Source organism: Triturus cristatus, chromosome 10, assembly GCF_964204655.1.
Source record: "Triturus cristatus chromosome 10, aTriCri1.1, whole genome shotgun sequence".
In the NCBI taxonomy this organism is placed as follows: Eukaryota; Metazoa; Chordata; class Amphibia; order Caudata; family Salamandridae; genus Triturus; species Triturus cristatus.
The window spans coordinates 643,464,727-643,480,345 of record NC_140593.1 but is presented as its reverse complement, the minus strand read 5'-3'; the positions used below and the strand labels follow the sequence as shown (position 1 = coordinate 643,480,345).

Genomic DNA, 15,619 nt, shown 5'->3' with positions numbered 1-15,619 from the left:
GCACTGTGAAAACACAGAGCAGCTTTAAAGCAGCCGCTCCGTTTTTCACATGAATGCGCTGCCCCTGCCCTGGGGGCAGCATATCAACCATAATTTGACAGGAAACAGTCGGAACACCGCGGTCTACGCCACGAGTGTTCAGACTCCGCAAGCCCTACCACTCATTTCTTAAAGACGCATATGCCTTAACCACGCATGTGCGTGGTCAAGGCATATGTGCGATCTAGCTGCGGAACGGACGGAAGCAGGAAAAGGTGAGGTAAGTGGGGCTGGGGGGTTGGTCGGGCTTGTCTTGTGGACTGGGGGTGTGTCAGGCTTGTTTTGTGGGCTGGGGGGTGGGTCGGTAATGTTTTGTGGGCTGGGTGATTGGTCAGAAATGTTTTGTGGGCTGGGGGTGGGTCGGGGTTGTTTTGTAGGCTGGGGTTGTTTTGTGGGCTGGGGGGTGGGTTGGTGTTGTTTTGTGGGCTGGCTCCGGGTTGTTTTGTGGGCTGGGGGTGGGTCAGGGATGTTTTGTGGGCTGGGGCGGGTGGGTCGGGAAGCTTTTGTGGGCTGCCGGCTGCATTGAATGGAAGCAGGGAGAGATTCACTGTGAGGTAAGTGGTACTTTTGTGGGCTGAGGAGTCAGGTAGTTTTGTGGGCTGGGGGTGGGTCTGGAATGTTTTGTGGGCTGGGAGGTTGGGAGGTGGGTTGGGATTGTCTTGTGGGCTGGGGGTGGGTCGGGTAGTTGTGGGCTGGGGTGGGTCAGGGGTAGTTTTGTGGGCTGGGGGTTGAAGGTAGTTTTCAGGTGTGGGGGGGGTGTTGTGACTAGTTTTCAGGGCTGGGGGCTAGTTTTCAGGGCTTGGGGGTGGTACAAGTTTTCAGGGCTTGGGGTCAGAGGTAGCTTTCAGGGCTGGGAAGGGTCAGCTGTAGTTTTCAGGGCTGGGGGGTCGGAGTAGTTTTTAGGGCTTGGGGAGTGTTGGGGTAGTTTTTTTTAATTAGAGGTTAGGGGAGGGGAATGAGTAGTCTGGTAGTTTTTAGTGTTTAGGGAGGGTGGGCAGCGTTTAGGGCTGGGCAGGGTCAGATTAAGGGAGAGGGTTTTAAGCATCCGGGCTGGGGTAGGGCTGCGTGGGGGTTGGGAAGGGATAGGGTTATTTGCACCTCGGGCGGGGGGGGGGGGGGGAGTTTGTACCTTAGGGCGGTGGGGAGGGGGGTGTCGACCTTAGCCACGCATGCCTCTTTACCATATATGCCTTTACCACAAAAATTTGTGGTAAAGGAGTACGTGGTTAAGACGGGGTCGTTTTTCAGACTGCGTTGTTTAGGCATGCAGGGTTGGGGAATTTGTGGTTGCATCATACAACCTAATGTGGCGCATTTTCCTGGATTGCACCTTTCAAAAGTTGCGCCCAGTGCAATCCATGCAAATGCGCCTCATCTATATCATACCTATGAAAACTGTTGTCTTTTGTTCTAGCACTTGTTGGCATACAAAAGAATGTGCTTAAATGACACCCGCAAATAAATGGTGAGACATCATATGGCATGTTGCTTGCAGAAAGTGAAAATAAGGACATTCGGATGGACATATGACTAGAAATAGAAAAAAATCACTCATGTCAGCAAGATGCCCCTATTCTGAGTTATGTTACAGTTTAGGGGAATCGTAATTAAAAACACCACCCATAATAGCTTGTTCATCACTCTGTAGAAAAGAACAGAGCTGTTCCATATCTACTCTGGTGAGCTTTGTGTGCTGCACTAACGCTTGTTTGAGTCAATTATACCCTCGTGTTTTGTGCCATTCACCTGTACATGTTTAGCATCAGTACTGCAAAAAGATGCCAAACACAAAGTACCCCAAGTACATAATACGCAGCACAAATACACACTTAAACACAATATCCGGCCTTTGCAGCACAGAGTTGTATGTGCCATGTATCAAGCCTACAATAGCAAAACTTCCATTCAAGTTCCAAATTGGGCTGAAGTACCACTACCACTAACAATCAGTGCTAGTAGAGGGTCCCACCCCAGTATGCCGAAAGAAAAAATGTAGCCAACGTGCTCCGTTATTTACCACGAGATATGAACCCAAAGCCAGCGCCCCCTCCTTCCCCGTTGCAAACGTTGCAGTCAGTTTAAATGATCCGAGTTCCGAGATGCTGAGAGGATGCCTGGCCGCCTGGCTAGAGGAGTGGCAGGGGTCGGCGGCTGCACTTTGCACACGTTGTGGCAGCAGTTGCCCACGTCATAGAACTGAAAACGACCTCGGGCAAATCCTACCTCTCGTCAGAGTACTGCCATCCGGCTACCGCGTGAGCGCTGTTGTCAGACTTTTATTTCCAAAATCAACTGGAAATGAAAGACAGACAAAAGCTCTCGTTTCGGGTACAGTGCTTATGGAAGGAATCACAGTGGTATGTAAGTCCACACTGTAATTTCGGTTGGTCTGAAGTACCAACTATGACTCTTTTGTGTAGATTTCGACTGGCTAGAAGGCAATCAAAGTGCAAGCGCACGCTGCGCACCGGTCTGATATACAGTATATGTTTAAATGTTATCACCGTTACAGTCAGGGCTTTAAGTGGGCCGGGTCTCACCGGGTCGGAGCACTGGCATTTTTTTTAAGGGGGCCTCGAAACGGGCTCTGTTTTGTGCGCTGGCACAGACGGTCCGGTTTTTTAGTGCAGTCTTGAACTCAGCCGTTGACTACCACAGTAGTTTGAAACGTATATGTGGAATAAATAAAGAAATCGAAAATAAACCATACTGTGTGAGGTGAATTTGGGACTACTTTGTCTTAAAAGGAGTATTTCCTAGTGTCATTCCCAGTGAATGAATGGAAGCGAGTGATAAACTGATACGCTGAGATGAAAGGAACCATTTAACCTGCCAGAGGCCGCACGTGCAAGCAGATGGGGAGGAAGAGGCGGGAAGGTGGAGCAGTCTGCGGTGGGAACATTTTGCTAATCGAAGTGATGTGTATCTGTGCAAGTGAATATGAATACTGTACCTCTTCCTCAATATCTGTAATGTACATTGTCAGCAAAACTGTTTCGTTGCATAGAAAACACATTAAAGTGTGTTATAACAACTAGTCAAACGTAGTCATCAAGACGTGCTTAATTTTGGCAGTAAAGAACTATACTACTGGTTGCTTACAAGGTTATTAGAGGTCTGCCCCACATACTTCATTTTCTCCAAGATGAATACATTTGATTTTAATGCACTACGATAAAGTATTGTTTTAAATTGAAAACTACTATAAAATAGCTCCGATGCAAATGTTGGGCCGCTCCATGGATGTGCACTTCTCCTTGCTTGTTCCTCCATATATGAAAAAAGATGCAGGAGATATCAAAGATTTAACTATTTCAGTTCGTGGTGCCTCCGTTTCATCTTCCATGACTTTTTGGTAGCTGTGGTTCATTTTCACGACGGAGAACATTTAGAGGTACACGTTCCTGACACGCTCCATGATCGGAGACCTGACAAATTAGGTGACTCTAATCAAACAATTGTATTTGGCTGTCTTGCACAATTTAGGAATTTAGGAATTGCCATGAATTAGGGAAAGTGGGGTGCAGTGTTCCAAATCTTGGCTGTTGGAAAACCTGCATTGCGCAGATGCATGATTTGCGAGATGGAAAAAGTAAAATCCAGTAAATCCAATTGGAAAGTTTGCAACTTACAGTATCAGTGCAAGGGAAATGGGGATGGAAAGAGCCCTTTGCTTTCTTTCAATAAGTAATGAAATATAGCTATTGTTGGCTACTGCTTATGTAGTTTCTAACCAAAAACTTTTTGCAAAGTCGTGGCTGTCCAGTAGAGACACCTGGTTCTGTGTGAGTGCCCCCACCCTAATGTTCAATGTTCCATTTGCAATGGTCCGCTTTTCTTTGTGGTAGGACGGCCAAGGGACAGAGGCCTCCCTACCTTATGTGAATGCCCTTTGCCATTTTGCAGTTGCATAGATGGAGGTCTGCTGTCCCTAGCGAGCTATTATCTGTACATGTTTGAACATTCACAGAATGCATCGTCCTTGATGTCGAATGCAGAAGTAGGATTTATTTTTGTGCTTGCGAATGGCCACTTTACAGAATTAATACATCCAGCACAGTGCAACTATCTGTCAGTTACATTACAGATAGTACTCGTAAGTAGTGCTCTGGTGCTACCAGATCAGTAATGCATCTTACCCATCGTTACCTCTGCCGAATTGAATGCAGCTAAAAGTGTTTCTTTTTAAATCTAAAAGCTTGCCTGAATCCAGATTACTTTCCAGCATGAATACCCCTTGTTTTCAGCTGCAAACCACGATGAAGACGGTTTTCAATATCAGTCTTGTTCTGATAGCTTATATCTCTTTTAGACCTCCAAGCTTCGTCAGGTTGAGGCCAATCTAAGGATATCTGGTCCCTCAGGGTTTTCAGATGTTGGAGGACTGGACGCATTTGGGCTCTAAGCACCCTGATTGCACCCCATCTCCAGGATAATCACAGGAAAAAATAGTTCACGGGGTCTCCCTTTCAGAGAACAGATGAGCTTTGGCTCCACACACACTTAAGCTTTTATCCAAAGTCCCCTGATGTGCACCTGAGCAAGTTTGACCCACAGTTTCAAGATACATTGGTATAGTTCAAGATACGCAATATCTCTGGTAAAGAAATAACAAGCATTGGCATTGCCAATAGGTCTTGCTTTTGGGACCTTATAAGTGTTTAGCCATGTTACAGTTGATGGTGTTGCACCAAGGATATTGTGCTGGATAACTAAACACTTATAAGGTCCCAAAGGCGAGACCTATTGGCAATGCCAATGCTTGTTATTTCTTTACCAGAGATATTGCAAGCGTTGTACAGGCAAAACGTAAAAAGAAGAAAAATCAGGATCACACAATTCCAAATTCTTAAAGAACTTTATTGGCACAAATTGCAACCAGAACAGATTTCATAATGGTCTGGTTCACTCATAAAGAGGTGCATACCAGCCTTCCCAGCTATGTTAAAAATTAAAAACAAAGCAAGAAAATGTAAATGCATCCTGTTTCTTGGAATGTTAAATAATAGATGGCCACTTTGCCGATGTTTTGGTCTTGCCAAATTAACAAATGGACGAAATTGGGGAAGAAGATATGGCATGAGGAGCCACTTGGCTTTCGATTTTTTTTTTATTATGCATTGTCTCATACACTAACATTGAACACCCAATGTTAACTGTATATTTATGTCAAAATGCCAGTTGATGAACTTCTAACATCTTGACGCCTAGGCCATACACATAAGGATTACTGGGTCGTATGCATGGAATGGAGTTTCATTAGCTTTGTTGTTACTAATTAAATATGTTCCCAAGATACATAATGAAAAGTAATAAGTAACACCAAATTATGTGGAATTATAGTAAATGCAAATGCATTGTCAACAAATTGGATTTTGAAATATACTGCTGTGAGTTTCTATATTTCCTATACAATTGACCCCCAACCCACCCTCCCAAAGTCTTGTTTCTATGTTTGTCATGAATCATGTTTTTGAAAGGGGATAGTGTGCTTGCATTGTGGGCTGTGACGACGACCATCGAAACTCATTGACACTAAATAAAGCATCTGAGTTTCTGTCAGTGGTTATTTTTTTTAGGCTGGTGGGGGGAAGCAATAAGGGGTGTGTTGTTGGGGGCAGACAACACAGGGATGAGGGGCAGACGCAACACAGGGTGTCTGTGCAATCAGCAAAAGGGAGGACCAACCTTAAATGGGAGAAATTGAATGGTTCTGCACAACCACCGCCTATTCCCAAAGGCTAACAATCGTCAGTTTCTGCAAAGACATCCCCACTACTCCAGCAAGCACCCCTACAAACCCCCAAACTCCCCCAAGTCCTTCAGTAGGAAACAAGTTTCAAACAATAACAAGCCACTACATTAGCTGGTGCGGTGCTGCAGTTCCGTACGGCTGTTTTGCGGGCAGACAGGCAGTGATGATCCGGTCCGCAAAGAAAAGCGACCCCACCCCAGCTAGTTCTAGTCAACGGGGGGCTCCGGATTGGGCTGCGGATGCTCAGGCACAGACGAGCTCCAGCTGAGAAGTGACAGCCAAGTAAATCTAAAGCGGCCGCGAGACACACGCAGCCCATTCAACTTGCCCGCGTTGCCACCAGTCGGCCAATCAAAGCGCGTGCAGCCAACCAACGTCCAATCACAAAACGCGACCCTCCACAACACGACTTCTCGCCCTCACCAATCATTGTCCGGTGTCGTGAAAGGCGCCCAATCATGAATCTACCCGGCTGTCCGAGTGCCGCGTCCATGGTGATGAAGTTGGCGTGCTCGCATGAGGGAATGCTCTTGTGTCACCATGGCCACTGCCTGATAACCCGAGGAGGCATGCAGGACTCTGCAGGCCTAGACAGCATCATCCCAGCATCAGCTCCAAGGGAAACACCGAGAGGGAAGCGTATGTTCATTACCTATTAGAGAGGCTGCTGCATCTAATATATAACCGCAGTTAAAGCTCAGCATGTGGGTGTGTTATACGAGCCACTGGCGCCGAGGGAGGTGTACATGACAATTGCTTCTAGTGCCACCACAGCTTCTGAAAGCGAACAGTGAAAGAAAAGGGAATGGCTAATACAAACAAGCCCGGGAGTTGTGTGCGCCGGGACACGTTCAGCTCGTGACGTCATGAGGTCATTTGTATATTGTCAGTCCCCCCACTTCTTTTTATAGGACTTGTGCCCTGCCTGCCCCTCTTTCCAAAGGAGGTGATGCATCACTCTGCTCTACTCCAAAAGACGAGAAGTTGGTGTTCATGGGCTTTGAATTATGAGACTGTTAATGGAGCTTTTGGGAGTGCTGGAATGTCTATTTGTGCTACACAATTAGTTGGTAGGGGAAGGAGTGGGAAGGTATGGATGGAGAACCGTTTTGAAAATTGTTGGAAATGGCCCTTTCTGCAGGGTCACCCCAAACTTTTTTCCATCCTCCATCCCCTAAATTAGTTTTTGTTGGCTTTAGGAGTCTGTGCACTTTACCACTGCTTTCCTGTGCTAAAGTGCTTGTGTGTACTCCCCTAAACATAGTTTTATTGAATTATCCACAATTGGCATATTTAATTTACTTTTTAAGTCCCTAGTAAAATGCACTACCTGTGCTCGGGGTCTGTAAATTAAATGTAGTGGGCCTGCTGCTCTGATTGTCCCACCCACTTAAGTAGCCCTTTAAACATTGCAGAGCCTGTGTGTGCAGTTTACACTGCCATGTCCACGTGTCATTTAAAGACCCTTGCCAAGCCTTAGACTGCCCTTTTATAACATATGTCACCCCTAAGGTAGGCCCTAGGTAGCCCATAGGGCAGAGTGCTGTGTAATTAAAAGGGAAGACATGTGCTTGTAAGTTTTACATATCCTGGTAGTAAAAAACTCCCAAATTCGTCTTTCGCTACTTTGAGGCCTAACCCTCCCATGCATTACATTTGGGGATTCCTTATTACACTTAATAAGCTGTAATTAGCAATTGGAAGGAGGTAGAGTTATTTGATTAGTATCTATGTAATTGTAATGATAAATGCTCTTTAATTGTAAATTAGAATTTATCATTACAATTCTAAAAATGCCACTTTGAGAAAGATGCAATTTTTCTGCTCTTAGCCCTGTGTGCCTGAAGCCTGTCTCCAATACATATTTGGGGAGCGTGACAGCTGGGCTTTTTGTATTCCCTCTAGACAGCCACATGTAATGGGAGCTTAGGTGTGACTTGATGGGCCATCCACATCCTGAGTGGCCATCTTGGGCAGGTTGGAAGGGAGGACCTAGACAGCCTCACACTGACACCTGAATTCGCTGTGTCCTGTCCCCACACAAAGGATTGCTTAACCCCCTGTAATGAGTCTGGAGCCAGGGCAGAAAGGAGGACCCCTGTGCATTTCATGGACCCTTCTTTGAAGTCTGCCCCACTTCAGAGGCACCACTGGGTATAAGAACTGGAGCTCAGACTTCCGTACACTTTTGGACCTGTGGATACTCTGCCTGGAAGAAAGACTGCTGTGCTGCTGAATGATTGCCACTCTGCTGGACTGCTGCTCTGGAACAAATGCTTTTTTGTTGTCCTGACCTACTGCCTGCTGCCCCCCTTGGGTGGGAAGGACTGGAGCCTCATCCCTTGAACCCAGAACCAAAATGACTCCAGGGGCTTACTGGCTTGCTTCCTGTTGTGAAGTCTCGGGTACATCAAAGACTTTCAACCACCATGCTCCAGCACCTAACTCTGTTGTCTGTGAGTTTTGCCCTGCCAAGTGGTGCCAATTAAGTCCTGGGCCCTTCGTAGTGGTTATTAGGTGCTGCTCCAGCAAAAATAAACATATCTTCGCAGTTGTGCCGCTTGGAACCGGCTCATCTCCATCGACACCAACGCATCCCCGCTGCTGCCTGACGCATTGCCGTTGCTGTGAGGATCGAGTCATCGCATGGCCTGTGCGTGGTGCCTTGCCTCCATCTCAGGAGCATCTCTGACTTTGCACGCCTCGGATGTAACACTTTACCTCCAACCTAAGAATCAATGATGACTCATAGCCTCCTCTGCTCCTCACATTTTCCTTGACATACACAAGGTACTTTGCAGCGGTCTAAGGCTGATCCCTGTACCTGACCCATGCTCCATCGCTGTCAGCCTGAAGGTTTGGATTTAACCCGGTCTAGCACGACTAGATAGCCCTGGTTGATGCTTCAGGCTTTTAAGCACTACATTTCAGTTTATTTTTTAATAATTCATGACTCCTGTTCTACTTATTAGATTTTTGTCGTTTTGGTCTTTTTTGTAAGCTCTATTTAACCAGGTGTGGTATCTTTTTGTATCGTGTTGTCACTGTTTTACTGTTTGAAGTGTTGCACAAATACTTTACATATTGCGTCTCAAGTTAAGCCTTGCTGCACTGTGCCAAGCTGCCAAGGGGTTCATCTATGTTTTGAAGGAGGGCACCATTCCCCAGCATTTGTCTCTCGGTTAAATTTATTGGCTACAGTTCTAAACCTGGTTCAAGTAAATCTCCTTTTTTCCTCCTTTTAGGCTGGAGCGGGTGGAGCTGCACAGATGCCACCAATGCCATCTCCTTTCTTCGCCAGGTTTTTGCCACACTCCTGCTGACGCTTAGTAACCTGATGTTTCTTCCAGCCATTTTTGTTGCCATCAGCCGCTACTTCTTTGTAGAGGCCTCAGTCTACACCTTCACCATGTTCTTCTCCACGGTATGTTACTTGCATTCACACTGTTTAAGGGTCCAAGTATACATTGTTGTTTATTATTTGCAGGGTGCACCACAAACCTGCTTTGAGGTGTATCACAGGCTAAAAATAAATTACTAGCTTGAATCTAGTGGCAAAGTGAGCAAGGGACCCACGTCCCGGCATACCCTGCCAACTTAGGGCGAACAAAGCAAACACAAAGAGATGATGGACGGAGCGCTGAAACTTTTCAGACACTCACCTCCAGTCACAGATCTAGGTTGAATCCATCATCATTCTTTAGCTCACTTTGCCACCTCAGTTTAGACCCAGCTATATGCAAATCAGTCTGACCCTATGCCTCATGGGAACAGTCCAGCCCGAACTGCCAAGCCAGGTCTTCACTGAACCGTAAACAAGCATCATGGGACTGGTTTCTGGGTAACACCCTTCATCAGCCAGGCTAGCTTGAATCCAGTGGCAAAGTGAGCAAGGGACCCACGTCTGAGCATACCCTGCCAACTTAGGGTGAACAAAGCAAACACAAGGAGATGATGGGCAGAGCACTGAACATTTTCAGACACGCAGCACTCCGTCCATCATCTCCTTGTGTTTGCTTTGTTCACCCTAAGTTGGCAGGGTATGCCCAGATGTGGGTCCCTTGCTCATTTTTCCACTGGATTCAATCTAGCCTGGCTGATGAGGGCTGTTAGCCTGAAACCGGTCACAAGATGCTTGTTTCCGGTCCAGGGAAGACTTGGCTTGGCAGTTCGGGCTGGACTGTTCCCATGATTCACAGAGCCAAGACTGATTTGCATATAGCTGTGTCTGAACTGGGGTGGCGAAGGGAGCTAAAGAACGATGATAGATTCAACCCAGATCTGTGACTGAAATGAAGAAGTTGTTTGTAAACATAAAACATGCCATTAGTACATACATGTATTAAGGCAAACCCTGGGAGATAATGTAAAGAGCCTAGTATGTTTCAGAAATGAAATAGAGGTGAGAACGTTGTGCAACCATATTATAACCCTTTAATTCAGGTTAGCATAATACACGCAAGCATAATGAAACGTGCTGCGTCCTAGAGTTAAACCTGCAAAATATTGTAACTGCATGGTTGCCTGACGTTCTGCATCTATGAAAGGTGTGTTGCACTGATGTTATGCAGTCATCGAGCGAACTTTACTATTGGTAATCCGTGAGAAATCTTTTTATATTAAAGTGAATGTGTGCAGATAGTAGGAAAATAGAGAAACGGTAGAGAATCAAATGAATTGAAAAAAAGTTATGCAGTGGGAATCTTTTCTGGATTCACATGCTGTGCATTATTCCACCATCTAATGGTTGTATCGGAATTGTCTCCATTAGTCCTTTTCCTCTCTATGTTTGTGAACCCTGTCAACCATTTGATCTCTTGACCCTCCTTCATTGACCTTAGTCATTCGCCCCTGAAACCCCTCGACATAGTCACCATCTTCAGTTTCTTTTTTCCGCCATTAGGTCTGGAAGCACAGCCAGGGCTCCAGAGGCGAACAAGGGATATCGTTTAGTAAAGAGCTCCAACAAAATGCTAAAGGTCAGAGGTTTTTCAAACAATTTACCAATTTATGTCGACGAACGAGCACAAAATCACAGAGGAAACCAAAGACCGGCTAGGGTTGGGTTCAAGAAGGGAGAAATGGAACTATGTGGGTCTGAGAAAAAGCAATGTGCATGAAGGACACCCTATTTAGATTTTGGCTCAGCTTCCACCACAAATTTCCACAGGATAGCTATGATGTGTGTAAACCTTGCCTTCTGAAGGGATCACTGGTTGGAGGGGTGTGCTGAGTTCCAGTGCAAAATCGTAAAACCAAGAGAGAAGCAAAGGCAGACATGCATGGCACAGACTTGCACAACCAAGGTTCGCTAAGGCATCTGGTTTTGTCAAGGAATAATAAACCCACAAAGACAGTGAGGTGGTGCAGGGGAAAGGCTCTGACATGAAACACATCATGCCCCAATCAATCAATCAATCAGTAATTGATAAGCGCAAATACTCACCCGCTAGGGTCTCAGGGCTCTGCCATTCACCCGCTAGGGTCTCAAAACGCTCATCGAGGCTGAGAAGGAAATAAACACCAGAAATGATTCAGACCAAGAAACTAAAATTAACAAACCAAGGGTGTATCTTGGCTGAGCGTGAGTCTTCTGACTCCAAACTGCCAAAAACAAACTCTATGCTAGAAGCTTCAGTCATTGAAGGGTGACATAGAAAGTGCCCCATGGGTCGAGACCTAAAGACACTGTAGGAGACAGGCACTTGTAACCCGTGATCCGCAGTGCAGGAGAGAAAAAAAGCCTCACGAAAGGGAGGTTTCAAAACAGAAGCGAAAGCCTATGACAGTTGATGGCGATCAATGGACACTCAACATCTAAAGGAAGAAGTAGTGCTTCGAGGTCGCAATGGAGGCCCTGATGAACAGGAAGAAGAGTTCGATGACTCCCTGAAGTCATACAAAATCCTTCTGAAAGCATTGAGGGAATAGGTCAGTGAGAAAGTCTTCACCAAACTAGAATCTCCTGTCTCACCTGAACCACAGGAAGAACTAGGAGGATGTCTTCTAATACAAAGAAGAGAGGGCCAAGTTGTGCAATAATCCTTCCAGGGAGGAGACACTGCAGAAGAGTGCCAGGATCTCTACATTGTCTCTCTTGAAGAGAGGGTTGATTCCTTCCTATCAGGACTTTCACCCCCAGATGACATTACTCTACATTGCCGTGATAAAGAGGGCATCTGACACATAACTTAAGAGGTCCATCTCAAGTAGGAGATAGGTTGTGTTTCCTCCTGCAAATGCGCCTACTAGAAAAAACTATTTCTACCTATGCTTTCCAGGCTTTTGGACCAAGCACAAGAGGTCTTCAGGGAACCAGCTTCACACAGGCAGTGACAACAAGGAAGGAAAAGAAATACAGGCACTGTATCTGAGACCCACCTTGCGTCAAGGGTAGTGTGGTTGCTGACTCTCTGATTGTGACCTCTGCACAAAAGAGAAATGTTAGAAATTGATTCTCTGGTTGGCAGTGGTGTGCACCCTGCCCAAGCAGGAACCACAATCCTAGTCAGGGTAAGTCAGAAACCCACTTTAAATTAACCTGTACCCACCCTCTGGTAGCTTGGGACACAGCAGTCAGGCTTAACTAAAGACGCAATATGAAAATTATTTGTGCAACACATCAAACAGTAACACAGTGAAAACTCCACATGAAGACTCCACGCCTGTTTAGAAAAATAGAGAATAATTATATAAATGAAACTAGACCAAAACTACAAAAATCCAATCACTAGAAGTAGAAATATGAGTTTGTACATCTTAAATGCATAAATAGCCCTTAGGAGCAGTCAGTGCTTGGAGAGTTAATTGGTCACACTCGACTGAGACAAGGTTGAAAGTGCAGGCTGAGTGCGATGGACTGCAGCAGATACAGGACCCAGGGCTTGCCGGGCAAAAGCACCTTGATCCTGGTTGTAAACAACGAGATGCGTCAGTGAACCACATGCCGTTAGGGTGATGCGCCCGATTTCTCCATGCAACGGCAGGAATGCGTCAGTTCTGTGAGCAGTGCACCAGTCCTGAGGTACAGCTGTTCCGAATGCAATGCACCGGGTCTCTACATGCTGTTGAGGCGATGCGTTGATCTTCTCTACGCAGTGGCGGATATGCGTGGGTCCCAATGCGGCGCTTCCAAGTGCGGTGCATTGTTGTGGTTCCCACAACAGCGGCATGCTTTGATTCCGATCAGCGCAACAGTGTTGATGCATAGTTTCTGACAGAATGCAATGCTTCGAGCTCACTTCCAAGGACTCAGGATTGGACTGGCACCACTTGGCTGAGCAGGACTTAAAGCAGATAGAGTCCAGGTGCTGTTTGCAAGTTGAATAGAGAAGTCTTTGTTGTCCCTGAGACTTCAGAAAATAGAGGGCAAGCCAAAAAACCCTTGCAGATACTTAGGTTCTGGGGTGTAGAGATGCAGATTTAGTCCTTTTCACTCCCAGGTAAGAGGGCAGCGGGCCAACATAATAAAGCAGTTCAGCAGAGCGGCAGTCAGTCTGTATATTCAGAGACAGGCAGAAGGCACAAAATAGTTACAGCCTTTAAAAATTGTCATTTTCATAATTGCAATTTAAAATCCAACTTTGCTATAAGTTATGTTTTTAAATTATGATTCTAGGGACACCACATTTGGGGTCCATCTCTTACCAGTTGGAAATTATACTTATAAAATATAATAAGGCAATCTCAGTGTTATCCTATTTGGATGGATAGGCCTTGCAGTACTGAAAAACGAATTCGAGTATTTCACTACCAGACCACAGCACAAACGTCCCTCTCCATTGCGCTCCACCGCTGTTTCCTGGGGAGTAACCCCATTCTGATGAAGGCTACGGGTTGATCCAGGCCCTCTTTGTTTAGCTGTGAGAGCACGGCCCCTACGCCATGATCTGAGACGTCTGTTTGCACAATGAACTGTTGAGAGAAATTAGGCGCCCTGTGCATGGCCGCCGTGAACATGGCCTCTTTCAGGGTGTGAAGCTTTCTGGCACACTCACCTGATGTGGCTGCTTTTTGTTAGTCCGCTCTGTCAAGGAGGACATCAATGTTGCCATACCACTTGACAAATCTCCTGTAATAACCAGTGAGGCCTAGAAAGGCTCCCACTTCTTTCTGGGTCTTGGGAGGTTTCCAAACCAGAAGGGTTTCAATTTTGGCCTGGAGGGACTGTAATTTGCCACCTCCTACTTGGTGTCCCAAGTAGACCACTGAACCCTGCCCTATCTGTTACTTACTGGCCTTGATTGTCAGGTCTGCACTCTGCAGAGCCTGAATCACTTCCTGTAGGTGGACACAGGTTGTCCTACCAGCTATAAGTGCAAACCTCCATGTTTTCTAGGTAGGCTGCACTGAAGTTCTCCAAACCAGCTAAGACGTGGTTGACGAAACTCTGGAAAGTGGCAGAGGCATTCTTCAACCCGAAGGGCATGACCCGAAACTCGAAATGCCCTTCTGGGGTCAAGAACTTAGACCTCTCTCTAGCCCCCTCGGTCAAGGCAATCTGTCAGTACCCAGACGTTAAGTCAAACGTGCTGAGGAACATGGCAGCTCAAAGGCGATCTATGAGCTCGTCAGCTCGCGGAATGGGGTGTGCATCAGTCTTGATGACCGCATTGAGCCCACAGTAGTCCACACAGAACTGGAATTCAGGTATGACACCTGAAGGGGCAGTCTTGGGGATCAACACCACCGGAGTAGACAAAGGGCAGTATGAGGGCTCAGTAACCACTAACACCAGCATTTCAGAGACCTCTTCTTTGATGCTGGCTCCCACCTTGTCAGATAACCTGTACATTTTATTCTTCACAGGCATGCTGTCCCCAGTATCAATATCATGGGTGCACCATATAGTGACCCCTGGGGTAAGTGAGAATAGAGAGGCTAGCATGCCCCAGCAACTGGTGGCAGTCTCTCTGTTAATCTAGGATTAGTGTAGGGGAGAGGCTTACACCCTTCACTGACCCATTCTGCTCCTTGGAAGAAAATAGGTCGGGAGGAGGTTGACTCTCCTCTCCCATCCCATCATCAGTAGCCAAGAGCATGGTAAGTTCAGACCTCTCGAAGTGGGGCTTTAGGTGATTGACATGAATGACCGTTAAAGGGTTCCTGGGAGTCTTGCGATCCACCAAAAAAGTGACATCACTTTTGCACTCCTTTAACTCACAAGGCCTAGACCAGCGGTCTTGCAGGGCCCTGGGCTCCACAAGCTCAATCGCCCACACTTTTTGGCCAGGCTGAAACTCAACCAGAGTGTTATTCTGGTCATTTCAGTGTTTTGTGTCCTCCGGTCAGTCTTCCAAAATTCTCCTGTGCACGTTTCTGAAAGCACACTGTCTGGTGCCGGAATGCCAGCATGTAGCTTTCTACATACTGGGGGAGCTTTTTGGGAGCTTGCTCCCAGCTTTTCTTCACCAGACTGAGAGGTCCTCTCACAGGGTGCATGTACAAAAGTTGAAAGGGGCTGAAGCCGATCTCGTTCTGCGGTACCTCCCTCTAGGCAAACAAACAACATGGCAGGAGGACATCCCAGTTATGCCATATGGGTTCTGGTAGACCCATAATCATGCCTGTTAGGGTTCAGTTGAACCTTTCAAACAACCCATTTGTTTGGGGGTGGTAAGAAGTAGATAACTTGTAGGTTACCCCACACTCCTTCCACATGGCCTTAATGTACCCAGACTTAAAGTTGGTGTCCCAGTCAGATACCACCTCCTTGGGGAAACCCACATGGGTAAAGATCCTCACCAGTGCACTGGCCACAGCGGGGAGTCCTTAAAAGGATAGTTTCCAGGTGCCTGGTGGCATGGTCCACCAAGACCAGAACTA

General features: G+C 46.5%; 1 protein-coding gene across 2 annotated transcripts in view; it reads left to right on the top strand.

The window, feature by feature from the left end:
• The window catches only part of PGAP6 (post-GPI attachment to proteins 6), a 589,880-nt gene that overhangs the window by 465,139 nt on the left and 109,122 nt on the right, over positions 1 to 15,619 (top strand). For both annotated transcript variants that reach the window (XM_085632201.1, XM_085632202.1), the window contains one exon: positions 9,040 to 9,218. In XM_085632201.1, the coding sequence (XP_085488327.1) occupies positions 9,040 to 9,218 (179 nt within the window). The remainder of the gene's footprint in view (positions 1 to 9,039; positions 9,219 to 15,619) is intronic.